We start from the raw sequence: 21,344 nt of genomic DNA on the forward strand, positions 1-21,344 counted from the left end.
GTTATAATCTACAGATAATGGAGCTGTGTGGTTAGTTCATTCTTTCATTCATTCATTTTTTACCGATTATTAGAAACCGAGTCACATGAGCAACAGTCTTAGCAGTTGTCCCATATATCCTTTTTTCCAGCCATACATTTTTTTCCCCAACTCATACGGTGGAATCTCAAAGCGTTCCCAGGCCATGTAGGTGATATAATCTTAGCAGTGACCCCTGAGTCTTTCCCGGGGTCTCTTCCCAGCTGGTCATGCCCGTAAAAAAACCCCACAGGGAGGCGTCCAGGAGGCATCCATATCCGATCACCGAACCACGTCAATGGACTCCTCTTGATGCAGAGGGTTAGCAGCTGAACTCTGAGCCTCTCCCGGATGTCTACGCTTTTCACTCTGTCCTAAGGGAGAGCCCAGCCACCCTGCGGAGAAAACTCACTTTGGCCGCTTGTACCTGCGATCTCATTCTTTCGGTCATACCTAAAGCTCATGACTATAGGTGAGGGTAGAGACATACATCGATTGGTAAATCGAGAGCTTTGCCTAGTGACTTGGCACCTTTTCGCGACTATGGATCAATATAGCGGCCGCATAACTGCGCTTGTATCCTTCTGTCGATTTCACCATCCTTTTGCCCTGCATTCATGGTTGGTTTAGTGTATGGTAGATCTTAAGTAAATGTTTATTTATTCTGTGCACAACACCTTGCAACATCACAGGGTACTTCATTCATATTAAGAAAAGCTTTTTTTTTTTTTTTTTTTTATACTTTTACTGTTAACAAGATCATTTAACTTACCTGTTACAACTTAAACCATATGGGGGAGTCCTGTGCTGCTGCACTCCAGCCGTTAGTAAGACATCATGAAGTAGGAACAACTTGCTGATGCAGAGGTTTCCGTGGAAAAAGCCAGTGACCGCGACTTCCTACCCACGCATTCATCTGCTGGTGTTTCAATAACTTGTATTGGGGATCTGTTTGCTGTCAGTAGTGGCAATCAGAGGAGAAAAAGAGGAAAGTATACAGAATGTACTGGTTGGTGTAACCGATGCCAAGGTAAAATTGAAACTGTAAACTTTTTGTAGTTGAAGTGACAAGGAATGTTTTTCTGTTTTAAGATTGACAAGCTTGCAAATTTGCCAGTGTTTTTTAATGAGAGAGTTTCGAATTTCAAACTGTGAACAGGGAGATAGACACGTTAGTTCAATTTTTGTAGAAATATTTCTGTCTCGAGAAATTTCCTTGAATAAGTGTGCCTCATTTCAACAAAATCGGTCCCCTGGGGATTAAGTTTTTTCATGCGGACAGACAGGGGCTATCACAAAAAGCGCTTCACACATTATATGCGAAATCACCTAAAAATGGGTTTTGCCTAACACCTCTTTTCCTTATTCCTCATAGCTGCATTATAAGCATTGTTGTCAGCACTCACATACATGCAAGGGTGAGTTTCAGACTTTTGGCTGTGGACATCATATTACACAACTCAGTGTCGTGGGAGCAAACTACAACCACTCCTGACTTGCTAAGACTATGTGAATAAAGTCTGCAGTTGAAATTTGGTGGGGAAATTGTAAAATGTTACATGGCTTTATATAAAAGCAGGAGGTAGGTGTCCACCTGTCCATATTCAGATCCCAATTATCTGAATTCATTGTCATGGATGACCACAGTCTATTCCAGCAGCTTTGGACACAAGACCATACCTAGCTTTGGTTGGGATGCTTGTCCATTACTCAAAGTGCTTTACAACATGAAAAAAGAAAAAAAGAAAAGTAAGATTAGGCAATACTAAGTACCAGAGAATAAAGTATTGTCCGATGGCCAGGAGGACAGAAAAATAAATCTGCAGGGGTTCTGAGGCCACGAGACCACCCAGCCACCTTAACATCAATGAACTCAAGCAGTCCTCATGGTTTTCAGACTCACATGGAAGAATTAGATGATGACGGTCATGTAGACCTCTGGCTTTCATCCATCAATGTAAGGACTGCACAGTGCCCTGATCAGGTGGTGTTGGCGCAGTTTGCCACCACAGAAAACCAGAAAAAGAACAGCAGAGAAAGTAGGGGTTAGAACGGATTGTGGAGCCATGAAAAATATGATAATAAAATGCATATACAGAATATCAGAGTTACACTGAAATGAAGCTATGAGAAAGCCATGTTACAGTAATGGGTTTGTAGCAGTTTCTTAAAGTGCCCCACCATATTAGCCTGGCAAATTTCTATCAGTAAGCTATTCCAGATTTTAGGTGCATAACAGCAGAAGGCCACTCACCATTTCTTTTAAGTTTAGCTGTTGGAATTATAAGTAGACACTCGTTTGAAGATCTAAGGTTACAATTTGGAGTGTAATGTGAGAGGCATTTGGAGATACAGTGCATCCGGAAAGTATTCACAGCGCATCACTTTCTCCACATTTTGTTATGTTACAGCCTTATTCCAAAATGGATTAAATTCATTTTTTTTCCTCAGAATTCTACACACAACACCCCATAATGACATCGTGAAAAAAGTTTACTTGAGGTTTTTGCAGTGATGCGCTGTGAATACTTTCCAGATGCACTGTATACTGTAGGATGGAGCACATTATTTAAGGCTATTTAAACCATAAGCAGTAGTTCCATTAGCAGTATTTTAAAGTCAATTCTAAATAGCACAGGTAACCAGTGTAATGACATCAAAACAGGTGTGATGTGCTCGGATTTTCTTTTCCTAGTTAAGATTCTGGCAGCTTCATTCTGCACTCGTTGTAATCGATTGATGTCTTTTTCTGGGTGGTCCTGAGAGGAGTGCGTTACAGTAATCTAGTCGACTGAAAACAAAAGCGTGAACTAATTTTTCAGCATCTTGCAAAGTTATAAGGGATCTAATTTTTGCTATATTTCCTAAATGAAAAATACTGTCCTAGTGATCTGATTAATATGCGATTTAAAATTCAGGTTAGAGGAAGACTGAAGTACCTGAAGAAAATCCCACACAGACATGAGGAGAATGTGCAAACCCTACACCGAGAGGGTGGGATTTGAACCCACTCCCCAGAAGCTATAATGCAGTAGTGCCAACCAGATTACTGAAATCAAGCTAGAGATTTACTGTTGTTTTTGGTTACCCGTGGGGTATTAGGACCATTTTGATGAGGAGAAGCACATTAGTTCATAATGGAATAGCTCTCCAATGCTCACCCTGGTGTATTAGGCTGGTCAGTTTTGTTTCAGCAGTTCAGGCCCAGCTCTAACACTCTCCACCTGTTGAGTTTTCTCATCTTATAAGAACTGCTCATAGGTGTACGCTGTTCCCATGGTGCTAATCCCTGTTGCTCTTCCCTTCTGTACTACTTGACTCCATGTTTCTCCCTCGGGCCGTGTCTATCTGGTCTGTGTACATGTGATGTACCTCTCACACAGTTTACTCACATTGAAGTGTATGAGAATCCTGCTAGGAGGAAAGTACACTTGGGGTCAGGAGTGCAGTGGAGTTGGTGCTTTGTTCCACAGGGGAGAGCCTCACAGGCAACTCCATGGAGGATCAGCCGTGATGCAAGCATTCAGGTTCACTTGCTCATTTTGTACTATTGGGCAAAATCTAAAATGGACTATCAGTCCTCCCTAAAGTTGTTTCAAACCAGTGTGGCTCATGTGATGTTACTTACTTCCTGGCCTTTGTCTTTCTGTCTTTTACCAGCTTGAGAAATGGTGTGCCCATCAGCTGCTCCCACTATGAGGGCTTGGTTGAGCTGGCCACAATTTGTGCTCTATGTAATGACTCTTCTCTTGACTTCAATGAGGTATGATCGCTGCGGCACTCTTCTGTCTCTCTTGTCTCCTCTTAGCTGTCCTGTCACTCTTCTCATGTGTCCTGCTAGCTTGCCCAATTCTGGGCTGGTAGGCCTAATAGACTACATGATTGGATTGTCCTTTTTTTTTATTTTTTAATGGCCATTCATTCAGCTTTGTTGTCTCTCCTTCTCTACTTATCAGGCCAAGGGAACCTACGAGAAGGTGGGTGAAGCTACTGAGACTGCCCTCTGCTGTTTGGTGGAGAAAATGAATGTGTTTGACACCAACCTGCGTGTGATCAGTAAGGCCGAGAGAGCAACGGCTTGCAGCTCGGTAAGCTCAGCTTTGTCTCCAGAGGAGATACAAGTTAGGAACATCATGTCGGTGATGCTACTATTTTCATCAAAGGGTTAAATTTCACACATTTAACATCTGTTTAATCACAAATGGCCGCTTATATAGTAGTATTTTAGTTATCACTAACCTCACCTAAATATTTGCAAATCTAGTTAATCCAATTCAGGACCACAGGAGGTGCAAAGCCTGTCCTGGCAGCACTGGGCATAAGGCAGAAAGCAGAACTTGGCAGAGTGGTTATTTGGGAATATGAGAGGAAAATGACACAGACACAAGGAGGAGTTGTGAACTCTGAATTAATAAGGTCCGCACGTGAAATTCAAACGTGGACCATTGTCTCATTGGGGCATGAACGCTGCCATGCCACCCCTAGCTGTGTCCTTTAAAACAGTAACATTACATGATATACCAATTGGGATCTAGTCAAGCCAGAAGAAGCATAGCCATAGTTTCTTGTGTCTCAGTTCTGTCAACCATTTTAAACTCCGTATTTATTCAGATTTGCTGTTATTTTTATTCAGTGCGATTTGAAGAAGTGGGAAAGATACGTTTTTAGGATGAGACCAACAAATAGTCAGAAGTAGCCTAATTCAAATTATTTGTCAAAATACTAAAAAGAACACTGCAACCAGTAGGAGGAGCCACCGAGTCTCAAACACCACCTTCTAAAATAAAGCACAGTCCTTTACCATGCAAACAATGAAATTTTTTCCTGTCCCCCCACCACCATTTGAATTTCTCTCTCTGCCTCCCGACTCTTCGAGGCAAGTCAGTAGGTTCCCAGAATGGCTTTCGGTGACCCAGTATGACTTGAAGGGGGCACTTCCATGTTGTTTGGAAACCAGGGCACTCCTCCCCTGACAGCAGCACTGAGGGGTTGCACATCCAGACTCCACTTCCCACGAACCTTTGCGGGAGTCCAAGTTTGGACGTCTCCGGCGGACCACAGCCACCTAATGTATAGAGGATGGAAGTACTCCTGCCCTCCAGCTTCTGCTTGTCTATTACCTGCCAAGTTCCAGCTTCGCTGGAAGTCATACTGTTTACCAGCCAGGGTACCCATCTGTCCTCCATAGCACTTACAGCACGTTAATCCAAATTCAGAAACAAGACCAAAGCTACATTCAAAACCTAAAAACATTTTTTCTAAGAATTAATTTGTCTGATTCTTCTTATACTTTGTGATTTTTTTTATTTTTTGTGTGATTTGTTTCACCTTTTTGTGAGGTTTTGAACTCACTTTGTAATAAAGTGATATTAATAGCAAATCCAAACACTCGTTAAACATAATACTGTTATTTGTAAAATTACCTGTACATGGTGATCAAAGTTCTAGAACTGATTTTGCTGGAACTATTATGCCATTATGTTGGAAAGTGTTTTGGAACTATAATTGAATAGTTTTTGTCTTTCACAGGTGATCAAGCAACTCATGAGAAAGGAACTGACCTTGGAGTTCTCTCGCGATCGCAAGTCCATGTCCGTTTTATGTTCTCCCAACAAACCAACAAGGTCTACCTCCGGCAGTAAAATGTTTGTTAAGGTAAGTAAAACAAACCAGAGCCAATCTACAAAATATTCATTGGACCAGCTTCCCAAACCCTCCAATTGCTTGTAGATTGTTCCTGCTCACACATTGCAGCTGTTGTTGTTGCCTGACAACTGCAATTACCTTTACATCACCAACTTAATTAATGGTGTATTTAAAGACTTACTGGGCTTAACTCTTATTTGTTGTATGTTTCTCAGCCTTTCCATCTCGATGTTCATTGCAGTATTATTTTTAATGTTGTTGCGAAGTGACCAGTTGAAACGCAATAGTACTTAACGGGGAAGGTCGCGTACAGTTTCTGGAGCATCTTGTGATGGGTCAGCGTGGCAACTTTAGGCAAACACCATTTCTCTGTAAGTGATGGCAATTCTTCAAGGAGACCCCACTGGGATGATTGTCGGTGGTGAATCTCCAAGGGAGATCACCCACACCCTGATGATGAATGGTACCAGTTCACAAAGTCAAAATTTATGAACCACTGCTCTAGAGTAGTTTATTAGAGAGGCATAAACATTTTATTTGAAAGGAACTAATTTATTATTATTATTTGTGGTGAAGCCTTACTGTTACATTGTAGATTGTCCCTACTCACACATCGCTGTTGCTGTTGCCTGACAACTGCAATTACCTTGAAGTCACTAGCTTATCTCTCTCTCTCTCTCTCTCTCTCTCTCTCTCTCTCTCTCTCTCTCATATATATATATATATATATATATATATATATATATATATATATATATAATATATATATATATTGTGAAATAGTACGACCCGGACACAGACAGGCATACACGTTTCCAGCCATCACCACACGTTTATTTTTACAACTATTATTTACAGTCCCTAAGTGCACCGCCACCAAACCCCCACAGTCTCCCAAAGTCCAGGCTTTCCTTAGCCTTCTCTCTCTTCTCACACACTTTGGGCCTCTCCTTGCCGCCTCCTCTCCGACCTCGTCCTTCTCCTCACCCGACTCCAGCCTTGATTGAAGGGGAGGTGGCCCCTTAAATAGGCAGGCGGCTGATGACCACACCCAGCCACCTGCCACAATATATATAACATCCAATGTCTGTATGTCTGTTCGCTTTTCACGAGAGAACTACTTAACGGAACTAGATTGGGGTTTTTTCTATAATTTGCTTGAACATTCCGGTTGATTTTGTGACTTCTCTCATCGCACTCAGTATCATAGTTCGCTTGTGGTACCGATTTATTTGCGCGAATCCGAGGGAGATGCAGCAGGCTAAGTGGAGAGGGCCGAGGCCCTCCTAACTCACCCACCAGCCTTGGGGCGTATTTTACATCTGCTTAGCTAGCAAATGAGAGAACTACTTAACGGATTGTCCTGTTTCATTACTATGTCAGCAGAACCTTGGGGAACAGCTAATTTCATGATATATTTAAAGAGTTACTTGGCTTAACTCTTATTTGATGTGTGTTTCTCTTTCTATTTTTGTGTTCGTTACGATATTATTTTTAATGTTGTTGCAAAGTGGCCGGTTGAATGCATGACTCACAACGATATTCAATGGGAAATGGTTGTGTACTGTTTGTGGAGTGTCTTGTGATGGGCCAGCGTGGCCAGTTTAAGCAAACTGTGAAGTGCCTTGAGCATGGGAAAGGCGCTATATAAATAAAATGTATTATTATTATTATTAAACACCATTTCTCACTAAGTGATGTTACTTCTTCAAGGGAAAACCCCCACTGGGATGATTGTCAGTGGCGATTCCCCAAGAGAGATCACCCAAACCTGGGATGGTGGTCGTGCCAATTCTGGATCTGGAAGACACAAAAATGCCAAATTTTATGAACCAATGCTCTAGAGTAGTTCATTAGAGTGGCATGAACATTTTATTTGAAAGGAACAAAATTTATTATTTTTATTATCTTTGCGGTGAAGCATTAGTGTTAGTATCAGAAAAGTGTAAAAAGTCACCAAGAAATGACAAAACTCGTGGTGCCTGTGATTTTACAACATCATTTGTTCTCGAACATGAACTCCCACCCTTAGCTGGAAATAGATGAAGGACGCTCCATAACTAATACTTATGTCCTACTCTGAGGGAGAAGAAAGTTTTATCCTAGTCAGTCTTTTAGTGCAGTTCCTAGTAGTAATTCTGATGGGCTTGATATCCATGGGCATTGGTTTCCTTGCTCTTTAGTGGTTTTTTGTTTTTTTTTTTTTGTATGACCTTTTGAATCTCTTAGTCTTTCTAATTGTCCAAACAGTCAGTTTTTTTATCATACTCAACCCCATAAAGTTACTACACATATTAAAATAGTCGTCAATCAAGTACAAAATGTTTGTGTATATTCAGCGGCTCTCAGCAGCTTTCCCATTCTTCTGCTTTATTCATTTTTATTCATGTGCCATTCATGCTTCCAGGCTTTTTGAGTCCCATTATAGTGCTGTTCAACTATTAACAATTTTTTTTTATACTGCCTTTCCAAGGGAGCCCCAGAAAGCATACTTGAGCGCTGCTCTTATGTACGAGTAGGATCGCAACGTGTCCCGCTCACTGCAGGCCTCCGGGACAGGGTGACGACAGTTATCAGGGAGTGGGGATCTGGTCGGGACACTCTCCGCTGCCTGGCAGTAGCGACACGAGATCAACCTCCAAGGAGAGAAGAGATGAACCTTGAGGATGCTTCCTTGTTTGTGAAGTATGAGGTAAGGCACTTTTTGTAATTGTTTTTTGTGAGTGGGGCTGACATAGTTGCACTGCCTTACCGTTTTCCCACTTTTCCTCCGTAGTCGGACCTGACTTTTGTGGGCTGCGTAGGAATGCTTGATCCACCCCGCAAAGAGGTCCTGGGAGCCGTGAGGATGTGCCGACAGGCGGGGATCCGTGTCATAATGATCACGGGTGACAATAAGGGCACCGCCGTAGCCATCTGCCGCCGCACTGGCATCTTGACACCGGAAGAGGAGCAACAAGGAACATTTGTGAGTCTGACAGGCCGGGAATTTGATGAGCTGAGTCCGGCAATGCAGAGACAAGCCTGTCGCACAGCCTGTTGCTTTGCCCGCGTCGAACCAGCACATAAGTCTCGGATTGTGGAGTACCTGCAGTCCTTCAATGATGTTACTGCAATGGTGAGTGTCTGCTGTAAAATAATCTGGGGACTGCTGCTGTATGTATTTTCTAATAGAGACATTGTACCTTCAGAAAGTATTCAGATGCCTTCCCTTTTTTCACATTTTGCAATGTTGCAGCCTAATATGAAACTCATTTAAATGAATTTTTTTCCTTATCAAGCAAAGTGAATACCTCAGAATAACAATGCGAAAACAGGATTTTAGAAATTTTTGCAGATATTATTAAAAATGAAACAGTGAAATATTACATTGACATAAGCATTTAGACCTTCTACTCCGTTGAAGCCCCTTTGTCAGCAATTACAGCCTGGAGTCTTCTTGGGTTTGGCAGGACATGCTTTGCACACTCTGGATCTGGAGATTTTCTGCCATTCTTCTGTGCAGATCCTCTCAAGCTCTGTGAGTTGGTATGAAGACCACCGATCGGCAGCTGTTTTGGGGTCTCTCCAGGGATGTTCAATTGGGTTCAAGTCTGGGGTCTGTCTGGGCCACTCAAGAGCATTCCCAGAGTTGTCCCTAAGCCACAACTGTGTCTTTGCTTTATGCTTAGGGGACGGTGAACCTTCAGCCCAGTTTGAGGTCTTTTCATCAAGAGTATCTCTGGAGGATAAACAATAATGAGTTTTTTTTGTACTGCCCATTTAGCTTTTAAGTACCAAGGGTGCCAATATTAGTGGAGCACATTGTGTTGTAGCTTTCCCATTGGAGTGCCACCATCTTTCACCTCGGCCTCTCTCTGAGATGTTTCATCAGAATTTCCCTTTTAAGGCAAAAACGTCAATTCAAGTTAAAGAAATTAATCGAAAAAAAATTTCTCAGGCTTAGTTTCAGTTTCAAGTGTGGACAAAACTAACAACATGCTTTATCCAGTAGTTTGCCTTTTATTATCGTTATTATTACTATAATACCCTCCTCTCAGAGCTCGATAGTATGCTGGTGCGATCACCAGATGTCCGGTCAACCAGACCTTTTGGGCTTTGAACTCTGCTTATTGTTCAGATGAGGATTCATCGAAGAATGCGGGTCGTGCCGAGGAGTGCAATCTTCTGGGTCTCTTTTCACGCTGACTCTACACTGGTGTTTGTCCAGTTGCTCCTGGAACCCGGTCCTGATGCTTCCCATTTGTAATAAAGACGCTATATAGCGCCTGACCCGGCACAGACTGACGCAGAGACACGTACTTAAATAGAGCACACTTTTATTTTTCTTCAGCCGTGGGGCACTCCTTCCCCGTGTCCCACAGGCCCAACACAGTCCCAAAACACTCACAAATATTATCACTACACTCTTCTCTTCTTCACCACCACTCCTCCTCAGGCTTAGTCCTCCTCCTCCCGACTCTGGCTCTCCTGAGTGGTGGTGGCTGGCCTTTTTTATACCCCACCCGGAAGTATTCCAGGTGCTTAATCACCTGGGCCTAATTGCATTTCTGGGTGGGGCTGAGGAATTGACCAGCCGGACTGCAAAGTCCATGCAGCTCCCCCTGGCGGCCATCCAGGCCCCCAACCAGGCTGTGGAGGACTCCATGTCCCATGGAGCCATGCACCAGGTTGGGGAATCATCGTCTGCCAGGGAGGCTGCCACCAAGCGTCCCGGGGGAGGTATTGAGCTGCCCACGGTGGCTCCCCCGGAACAGATGCAGCAGGGGCGTCCCTGCCGGGCATGGGACCCGGCTGTCCTTTACACATTGTGCTTACGACTACTGGAGCCACTGTTGTCCTCATGTTCCGCATGCATCTCATTATTGTCAATAAAGTTTATAGCCTTACTCATTTGCGGTCAATTAGTTACTTGGCTTAATTTTGTGTTCTTCCATTACCCCTGCAGACTGGAGATGGGGTGAACGATGCCCCTGCCTTAAAGAAAGCCGAGATTGGTATTGCAATGGGCTCTGGAACAGCAGTGGCAAAGAGTGCGTCAGAAATGATCTTGGCAGATGACAACTTCTCCACCATTGTGGCTGCGGTAGAAGAAGGCCGAGCCATCTACAACAACATGAAGCAATTCATTCGCTACCTCATCTCATCCAATGTGGGAGAAGTGGTCAGGTGAGCAGACCTGGTTCTCTGATTGTTTAGCTGGTGTTCACCTGTTGCTTGTATGTGCTTTAATGTAATTTAACATTCATCTTCTGAAGCATACAGAAACTATTTGATGATAAACGCCCATTGTAAAGAGACAACTCTCATTATCAGTAAGGAACAGCATTTGCTGTTGTGCAGGCAAAGTGAACAGTTGGTTCAAAAGTATCTGCTCAACTAGGCTCATAAAACAATTTGTCATGTTCATATTATAACATTAGAAACATTTTTGATGAGAACCGGACATTCAGGCCAACAAAGCTCACCAATCTTATTCATCTAGTTTCTCGAAAGGAACATCAAGTTGAGTTTTGAAGATCCCTAAAGTCCTACTTTGTACAACACTACTGTACTTGTGTCTGTAGTTCTCTCTTTGAACAAAAACTTCCTAATGTTTGTGCGAAATCTACCCTTAACAAGTTTCCAACTGTGTCCCAGTGTTCTTAATGAACTAATTTTAAAGTCACCATCTCGCTCCACTGGACTAATTTCCTTCATAATTTTAAACACTTCAATTGTGTCGCCTCTTAATCTCCTTTTGCTTAAACTGTAAAGGCTCCGCTCTTTTAATCTTCCCTCATTAACTCATCCCCTGTTTTCCTGGACTCAGCCTAGTCGCTCTTCTCTGGACCTTTTTTAGTGCTGCTGTGTCGTTTTTGTAGCCTGGAGACTAAAACTGCACACAGAACTCCAGATGAGGCCTCACCAGTGTGTTATAAATCTTCATCATACCCTCCTTGGACTAGTAGTCCACACCACACATCAAGGCGCTATATAACCTGACATTCTCTTAGTCGTCTTGGTGGCTTCTGTACACTGTCTGGATGTAAACAGTACTAGGATGATTGGGCTGCTGCTTAATGGATCCAGGATCCTGTGTTCAAATCCCATGCCTGTCCATTCTTGGTGTGAAGTTCTCACATTCTCCATGTGTCTACACAGGTTCTACTTTGAGTACTCTGGTGTTTAATTTGCCAGATGTATGAGTGGTTGGTCGTTCACCATTGTACATTATTCCTGAATGTGTGTGTGTGTGTGTGTGTGTGTGTGTGTGTGTGTGTGTGTGTGTGAGTACACGAATGGGGCTTGTAATGGAGTTTGCCCTATTGATGTCTTGCACTCAGTGTTGCTGGGATAGGCTCCAGCCCCATGCCACCCCAAACTGGAAATGAGAGCAGCAAGTCTTTTGTTCTAATACCTATCAGGATGAGATATGGGAACAGCTTAGCTATTAGCCAAACAAACAAGCCTGATGCACTGAGTGGTCTCCTTTTGTTAGTCACATTTCTTAAGTTCCTTGCAATGTAATATAGGGCTTTGAACTAATTATAATGGAGACTGTTTATGTGTGTATGTTATAGTCATGGCACATGTCCTGGCTCTGTCAGTCAGTTCTAATCAAAAAGAAAGTGTTTATGAGGGACCAGGAGATCAAAAGGTAAATTTGCAGGAGGCAAGGAACTGGGAGAAGAAAAACAAAACCATAACTACCAAGGCCAGCAAGTTAAGCAAAAGTAAAGTCCAAATACGATGCAGAAGTCTTGGCCCAAAAGTATTTAAACGCATAATTTAGTACCGCAGACGTCTTTAGTTTTCTTTAAGTGTCCAGATTCTTGGACACGGGGGATATTGTGCTGCCATCTTAAATACTCCGTGGGTGATAGCATAACGAGTCATGAGTTTGGGGTCGCATGATCTAATACTGCAATTTGGGCCACAACCAAAATGGCCACCAAAACAAAAATGACCTCATCAAAATGGCATCATGAGGTGTGAGGTGTAATTCACATTATTCCTACTGGTTATTCGTTTCGATACAAAACCGTTTCCAGTTAAAAATCGGGCAAAAGTTCGTAACACGAGGTACAGTGAGGAACATAAGTATTTGAACACTCTGCGACTTTGCAAGTTCTCCCACTTAGAAATCATGGAGTGGTCTGAAATTCACATTGTAGGTGCATTCCCACTGTGAGAGACAGAATGTAAAAAAAAAAATTCAGGAAATCCCATTGTATGATTTGTACAGAATTGATTTGTACGGCACTGCTGCACATAAATATTTGAACACCTGAGAAAATCAGTGTTAATATTTGGTATAGAAGCCTTTGTTTGTAATTGCAGAGGTCAAACGTTTCCCGTAGTTCTTGACACTGCAACAGGGATTTTGGCCCACTCCTCCACACAGATCTCCTCTAGATCTGTCAGGTTCCGGGGCTGTGGCTGAGCAACACGGAGTTTCAGCTCCCTCCAAAGATTTTCGATTGGATTTAGGTCTGGAGACTGGCTAGGCCACTCCAGAACCTTGATATGCTTCCTACGGAGCCACTACTTGGTTATCCTGGCTGTGTGCTTCGGGTCATTGTCATGTTGGAAGACCCAGCCACGACCCATCTTCAGTGCTCTGACTGAGGGAAGGAGGTTGTTGCTCAAAATCTCACAATACATGGCCCCATTCATCCTCTCCTTAATACAGTGCAGTTGTCCTGTCCCCTTCGCAGAAAAGCACCCCCAGAGCATGATGTTTCCACCCCCATGCTTCACAGTAGGCATGGTGTTCTTGGGATGCAATTCCTCCTTCTTTTTCCTCCAAACACGGTGAGTGAAGTTTAGACCAAAAAGTTCTATTTTGGTGTCATCTGACCACATGACTTTCTCCCATGCCTCCTCTGGATCATCCAGATGGTCATTGGCAAACTTCAGATGGGCCTGGACATGTGATGACTTGAGCAGGGGAACCTTCCGTGCAATGCGTGATTTGAAACCATGACGGCATAGTGTTCTACCGACAGTGACCTTTGAAACTGTGGTCCCAGCTCTCTTCATGTCATTGACCAGCTCCTCCTGTGTAGTTCTGGGCTGATTCCTCACCTTTCTTATCATCTGTGATACCCCACGAGGTGAGATCTTGCATGGAGCCCCAGTCCGAGGGAGACTGACAGTCGTATTTAGCCTCTTCCATTTTCTGACAATTGCTCCAACAGTTGATCTATTTTCACCAAGTTGCTTGGCAATTGCCCCGTAGCCCTTTCCAGCCTTGTGGAGGTCCATAATTTTGTCTCTGGTGTCTTTTGACAGCTCTGTGGTCTTGCCCATGGTAGTAGTTGGAGTCTGACTGACTGTGGGGTGGACAGGTGTCTTTAAAGAGCTCAGACAGTTGCTACTAATTAAGATTACTAAGTGGAGTAGAGGTGGACTTCTTGAAAGCAGAGTAACAGGTCTTTGAGAGCCAGGATTCTTGCTGATTGCCAGGTGTTCAAATACTTATGTGCAGCAGTGCAATACAAATAAATTCTGTACAAATCATACAATGGGATTTCCTGAAATTTTTTTTTACATTCTGTCTCTCACAGTGGGAATGCACCTACAATGGGAATTTCAGACCCCTCCATGATTTGTAAGTGGGAGAACTTGCAAAATCGCAGGGTGTTCAAATACTTATGTTCCTCACTGTAAGTAGACTTAGGCAAAATTGTAAGTTGACCAATCAGAAAGAAGTCCTAAATATACAGTATATTTTTTAGGGAAAAAAAAAAGGAATGGAGTACTAAAGAGTCGGGTCCCAGTTGGAGGTCACTTTAAATAAGTCTGTAGACTTGTGAAATTGCTTCTAGTGATTGCCAAGTAATTGCAGTTGTCTTGTAACTTAACCCGGCCAAAGACAAAACCAGCACTTGGTGATGTCACTACAAACATGAGCTAGGATATGATGTGAAAAAAAATGAAAAAATTAGATTTTGTTTTAAATTCTCCAGCATTTTTGTTTTGCAATACTAGTAGCATTTTTGTGATTATGCCCTTTGACCCAAAGGCAATCCTTTAGTTGCTAAATCATTCAGAGACAGGACAAAAGAGTCCATTGCCAGCTCATGTTTTACCTCCTAGTGTTTGGAGAGATGAGGTCCAGTTAAACCCATAAGAAATTCCTTCTCATGTCCATTAGTAAAGGTGACCGTCTTGAACTTTGTCTTTTCCATTTGTGTTATCATTCACTCAAGTCCTAATGAAGAAATCTTCTTCTTTCTAGTATTTTCCTGACAGCTGCTCTTGGGATGCCTGAAGCCTTGATTCCTGTCCAGCTACTTTGGGTCAACCTTGTGACTGATGGCTTTCCAGCCACTGCCCTGGGCTTCAACCCTCCTGACTTGGACATCATGGGCAAACCTCCCCGAAACCCCAAGGAACCGCTGATTTCTGGCTGGCTTTTCTTCAGATACCTCATCATTGGCTGTAAGAAGTGGCTTTGCTTATTTAATGTTCAATTTGCCCTGATGTGTGTGTTCAGCCAGCACTACACACAATTAGTGAACTGAGAAATTTGTTCATTTGCTTTAAGGAATCCATCTGGTTATTTAACGTTAGATTGATTACCCTAACCCTTCATCACTATGCATGATAGGTGAAATGACGAGAGTGCCCATTGTTCAATCCACTGGCATTCTTCACAGTGACCATATTGAGTCTGAACAGGTTCAAACAGGACACTAATGGTCACTCAAAATATACAGTTTGGATGGGTGTATTGTCTCCAGATTGATAACTGTCATAGAAGAGATCAGATTTGGCAGATCACAACATGCCAGAGTGCCAGGACGATGGGGTTATGTCCAGTTCTAAAACCCTGAAGTGGTGAGGCAGAGAAAGCAGACATACAAGTCCTTTTTCAGTTACAAGTTCTCCTGCTGTGCTAATGTTGTATTTCTCTATACAGGCTATGTTGGCGTTGCCACTGTCACTGCTGCCGCTTGGTGGTTCATGGCCGCTAATGATGGTCCAAAAGTCACCTACTACCAGCTGGTATGTTTCTCTGCCCCTCGTAATTTGTTGGAATGCTGCGGAGATCTGTTTCTAACGTTATTATGTTTGCTTTCCCCTCCAGAGTCATTACCTTCAGTGCAGCAGGACTAATCCAGAATTCATCGGCGTCGATTGTTCTGTTTTTGAATCTCCCTACCCCATGACCATGGCCTTGTCTGTGCTGGTCACCATTGAGATGTGCAATGCCCTCAACAGGTAGGGAATGGTTTAGTCTGATGTGCCAGGTTGAGATGCAGAGTCGCAGCATCATACGTTACCACAGGCCTAGACCAGCAGCCAGGAGCGGACTGCATCTCAAAGCCGGCCCGGACATCCTTCAACGAGTGAGATGATGAGGTCGAACCCCTCATTATTCATTGTAATTTTCTTAATATTTAAGATGAGTATGCGGCTCGCTACTTGCTGTGAGCCTATGATATGAACTCTATCTAAACTGTTGCCAAACTTAATCTGTACACTGTTGTTTAGACACAACTTAAAATTCAACAATATGCTTAGAAATAAAATGTAATGAAAAACAGAAATTTAGTAACACGGCTTACACGTTATTAGAGTAAATGTCAAATGTCAATGTCATGTCCAAGTGCCAGTATCCTACTAGGCTAGTAGCTTACGGAGTTCACTGCTTTTAGCAGCCACATCATAAACAATACTGTTAGTGTCAAGTTTGGCTCGGATACTTTTCTCCACCGACATCAACATGAACGCCTCAAGATATTCTTGCGTCATTATGCTTCTCAGGCGATTGCAATAATGTATATGCTAACCGAAATGTAGCGGTATCGAAACAGAAAATCAGCAAAAGGCAGTTTTGACCAAATTTTTCACTGCAACGTTGTGTACTGACAACTAAAGCAACTTGATGACATAATATGGTACATCATATAGGACTATATAAATCACAGTACCGGACAGATAATGTGTAGTAGTTTAGAAAATTAATTTAAATGTCAAACAGTAACCAGTACATAGTTTATTTCATGAAACGGCTGGCCCATTACCAGAGTAGAGTCCGCGGCCCACCGGGCATTGCCCAAATGCCCTAATGGCCAGTCCGCCCCTGCCAGCAGCTTCTGGACAAAAGTTTACCAGCGAACACAAACCAAACATTATGTTGGTTGTAGGATTTAATACATGAACTTTGAACTTACACCGTTGTGTTTCTTTGACTAGTGTGCCATTTGTTAACATTTGCAACACAAGCTCTGTTGCCAGCCAAAGTTGCCTCGTGATCGATTGTTGAATGGAAAATACAAAAAAAGTTGAGTGTCACAAGTTCTTACCGTGGATGCAGAAGTAGAGCTGTCTCTGTTGCCAAATACAGTAAATGATGTTAGTTACTTGATATATTTTATTGTGTTTTATTGTGTACTAGCCAAAGTACCCAGAGTTGCCAGTTTAAATTAACAGGGAAAAACTTTCTTCTGGAAATTCAACAAGGCTAACACAACCCACCTGCGGTGGGTTGGCACCCTGCCCGGGATTGCTTCCTGCCTTGTGCCCTGTGTTGGCTGGGATTGGCTCCAGCAGACCCCCGTGACCCTGTGTTTGGATTCAGCGGGTTGGATAATGGATGGATGGATAACACAACCAACAATGAACAGAAAAAATTTGACAAGCAGGAGGAGACCTTTCAGTCCATCAAGCCTGTTTGATTAGCTAATAACTAAGCCGTCCAAATATCTCATCCAGATCCTTCTTAAAGGTTGTCAGGGTTTCTGCTTCAACTCCACATCTCGGTGGTTTGTTTTCCAGAGTCCCACGACTCTTTGTATAAAGAAGTGCTCCCTGGTTTCAGTCCTAAATGCACATCCCCTTAATTTCCACTGATGTCCTCAAGTGTGTGATTTACCCTTAGGATGAAAGAATGTCGCTGGATCTGCTTTATCAATGCCTTTTGAGGATTCTGAAGACCTGCATTTGGTCCCCACACTGTCTCCTCCACTCGAGACTAAGCAGGTTTAATTCTCTGAGTCTGACAGTAGGCCATGTCCTCAAGCTCTGAGATGCACTTGGTTGTTCTCCTCTGTGACCAGAACTGCACACAATACTCCAGATGTGGTCTCGCTAGTGCATTATATAGTTTGAGTATAACGTCCTTTGACTTAAACTTGTAGCAGTCGGGGCCGCTAAGATTCACACCGTCAAAGATGACGGTGATTTATTTATTTTAATAGAAGAGATCCCAGGAACGTCCCCAGCCTTGGATCGACCCACACACACTCACAACAGAGACAATAAAGCACACTGGGAAAGGCAAACAATTACAAATATAATGACCCAAAATAATTAATGAAAACAGTAATACAACCCCTGACCCCTTCGGCGATATTACATATAAACACAAACACCACACAGCAAAGTCCATATAAACCAAACCGGATGAAGATGAAAAGTGACCAAGTTAAGTCCAGCGATCTGTATGTTGAAAGGGAGAAGGAAAAATACAGTCCTACCGGTAGTTACTGATGATGAGGATGAAATAAGATGGTTGATTCAGGAGCACTCCACTCTTCCGGAAAACCACAGAATCCAACACAGTTCTCAGTGCACAGGTAGACAGACGATCCAGACCCCAACAAATGAATACAGTCCAGGACACAAAGATTAGAGTTCCAATAACAGCAGGCAGAAACGACAGATAACCGCAACACACACCGCACCAAAACAAAACAAACGTTTTCCTCCTCTCCTTTTGCCCTCTGCCCTCCTTTTAACTACCTGTGGCCACCTTTGACCCCAGCAGCCCCAGCAAGGACTGCTGGGAGATGCAGTTCTTATAAAGTAGCACTGCTACAAACTCAATAGTTTTTATGATAAAATCTATCTTTTTAATTGCTACCGTGCATTGTATAGATGATGAAAATGGTGTGTTAACATGAACTTCTAAATCCTTCTCAGAGGTTGTTTGCTATTGATCAGTGTCTCCCATCTTGGATTTATCATTGACGTTCCTTTTGTCCATGTGTACCACTTTGCACTTTTCTGCATTAGCTGTCCAGGTCATTTTGAATTCTTTCTGTCTGCCATCACTCCAGTGTTAGTGTCATCTGCAAATCTGACCAGTTTACTAACTTTACCAGAATCAATGTCTTTAATAGAAATCAGAAAAAGTAATGAGGGTCCAAGGACAGACCCCTGAGGGACTCCACTGATGGTCTCACTCCATTCCCCTCTCGTCTGTACTCTTTGTCTCCTGCTGGTTAACCAACTAGAGATGCAGTTTTGTAGGTTACCTCTCATGCCTACAGCTTCTCATTTCAGAATGAATCCTATGGTGAAGGACGACTGAGCCAAAGGCTTTTTGAAAGTCCAAGTAAATTATGTTTTATGCTTTGTTTTTGTCTATTATTCCGCTTGCTTCTTCAGTCTAAAAGATTGGTCTGGCAGGACCTTCCTCTCATAAACCCGTGCTGGCTCCTGTTTTGAATCTTATTTTCATTTCATAAAGTATATCAAATAAAAAAATAAAAAGATGTACCCTTAGACAAAAGCTGTAATCCGGTGAGACAATGAAACTGTTTATTACGATCAGTTGAGAAGAAAACACTTTTTACATACCTGTGGTGTTATAGATTGCGCTCTGCCCAGAAGAAAATGTTGTGCGGGCTGACGATGATTTCCTTCATCAGCCTTAGTGCACTCCTGCTGCCTGATGGGAATTGTAGTCCCCATGGTGGCACTGGTTTTTGGGATGTCCCCCTCCAGTTATAAACCTTTGGTTTAACTATTTTTGCGTGATTAGCAAACAAACAGACATTTTATTTATCTAGACTAGCTGTGCCACCTGTCTAAAACAGGCTAAAATCTAAGTAATCAACATAGACCTCAGTATTAATCCTTACTTTACACCACCTATTGGATTGTATTTTTTAATACAAATAGTAATAAAATGCATTGCATTTGTCATTCCAACAGATGGCACATCACAGAAATTTGTAGTAATGCATTAGTATAAATGCTTGTTATGCACCATCTATTGAAATGACAAATGCAATGCATTTTATTGCTACAAATGTTTGTTGTGTACCATCTGTTGGAATGACATAGACATAGCACTTGGGAGGACACACAAAAACACAGGCAAATACTTATCCTTCTACTAGCTGTGCTACCTGTCTTAAATCTAAGTAATCAGTGTACTGTAGATCTCAGCGTTACCATTTGCAGCGCCATCTATTGCAATGTATTTTGTAATGCATGTAGAAAGAATGCACTGCATTTGTCATTCCAACAGATGGTGCATCTTCCAACAGAAAGAATTTTCCCTTGCAATTGGTTATGCTTGTTTTTAACACGTGTAATGTGCTTTCTGCACATGGGGCACACATTTGTGTGTCTAATAGGGTTTTTTAGTAGACTTTTCGACAGTTCGTCGTAATCAGAAGCTTGCTGAAGCTTATCTTGGATAAGGTTAATGAGAGCACCTCTGATCTTTGTAGTTCAAAATCTCTGCCCCTACTTTGAGCACCACCTTGAGTCGTTGGACTGGTTTAGAAATGTGACACTCACTGAGCTGTCTGTTCCCACCCATTTTTAAGCAACATTCTTTCAGGATTGTCTACAGAAGTATAGATCATACATCTGGCTTCAGCGAGAGTACCCTAACCCTAACCCTAACCCTACAACCCTCCACTGAGGCCTTTTTTCCACTGGCTTGTACCTGTGCCAAAAGGAGTTCACTGGTTTTCAACAAAATGTTGGCTGCCTAATCTGCGACTGAAAAATTTTTTGTACCTTTTTCTTGGGATAATTGAAGTGTCATCTTTATGGCCAGGGTGTGTTTCCTGTTTTAGCCTTTCCTTTTTTAAATTTATCTTGAATATTTTTAGAGAGTTGTTCAAAGGAAAAGACAACCCATCCACACAATTATTGTTAAAGTCATTGAACTCTCCACTTCTTTATATATATTTTCTGGCAAACAGATGCCCCCCCACCCCACTGTAACAATTTAAACCCGATATGCTGAAATGGGCTAATCACTACCACTTACCTTCCTAAATTGTAAGGTGGCTAATATAAGGATAGGCCCCTGAAGCTACCCACGTATGTCCCCCTTTTAATATAATCAGTTCTAAACAGTCAAATGAATAGATGAATCTATACAGTACATAAAAAAGGCAACCACAGTGGTACCTCGGGTCACGACCGTAATTCGTTCCAAAATTCTAGACGCGACCCGAACGTAATTTCCCCATAAGTTTGTATGTAAATACAATTAATCCGTTCCAGACCATACAAACTGTATGTAAATATATTTTTTTAAGCACAAAAATAGTTAATTATCTATATTACTAAACCACAGTTTAATTTATGCACGGACGCACCGAAACGCATGCGCAGTGCGCCGCGGCGCCCCAGAGTCAAACGCAGCGGCTTCCCAGAGTCAGTAGGTGGCGCCCACACAACACCCAAACAACACAACCTTTAAACTAAACCAAGGCGCCTACAACGCGCCTCTGAAACAGCAGACGCAAAGGACTCACGGCTCCAAAAACACAGAGCTTAACGATTACACCAAGCCCGCAGGGATGAAAACAATGAACGAAGGCGCCTACAACACGTTTCTGAAACACTACATGCAAGACGGGCACGGATCCAAAATGAAACTGCACAAGGGCTGCAAAGTCGTTCAGTATTCCAACAAAGAAAACGCCAAAGAC

General features: G+C 42.6%; 1 protein-coding gene across 1 annotated transcript in view; it reads left to right on the forward strand.

Annotated features, from left to right (window-relative positions):
- Window positions 1-21,344, forward strand: part of si:dkey-28b4.8 (sarcoplasmic/endoplasmic reticulum calcium ATPase 2) — a 67,202-nt gene that overhangs the window by 35,476 nt on the left and 10,382 nt on the right. The window contains exons 12-20 of the mRNA XM_028812270.2: window positions 3,679-3,781; window positions 3,975-4,106; window positions 5,548-5,673; window positions 8,138-8,356; window positions 8,441-8,782; window positions 10,613-10,833; window positions 14,891-15,093; window positions 15,575-15,660; window positions 15,743-15,876. Of these exons, the coding sequence (XP_028668103.1) occupies window positions 3,679-3,781; window positions 3,975-4,106; window positions 5,548-5,673; window positions 8,138-8,356; window positions 8,441-8,782; window positions 10,613-10,833; window positions 14,891-15,093; window positions 15,575-15,660; window positions 15,743-15,876 (1,566 nt within the window). The remainder of the gene's footprint in view (window positions 1-3,678; window positions 3,782-3,974; window positions 4,107-5,547; window positions 5,674-8,137; window positions 8,357-8,440; window positions 8,783-10,612; window positions 10,834-14,890; window positions 15,094-15,574; window positions 15,661-15,742; window positions 15,877-21,344) is intronic.

This window comes from Erpetoichthys calabaricus, chromosome 10, assembly GCF_900747795.2.
Source record: "Erpetoichthys calabaricus chromosome 10, fErpCal1.3, whole genome shotgun sequence".
Classification (NCBI taxonomy): Eukaryota; Metazoa; Chordata; class Cladistia; order Polypteriformes; family Polypteridae; genus Erpetoichthys; species Erpetoichthys calabaricus.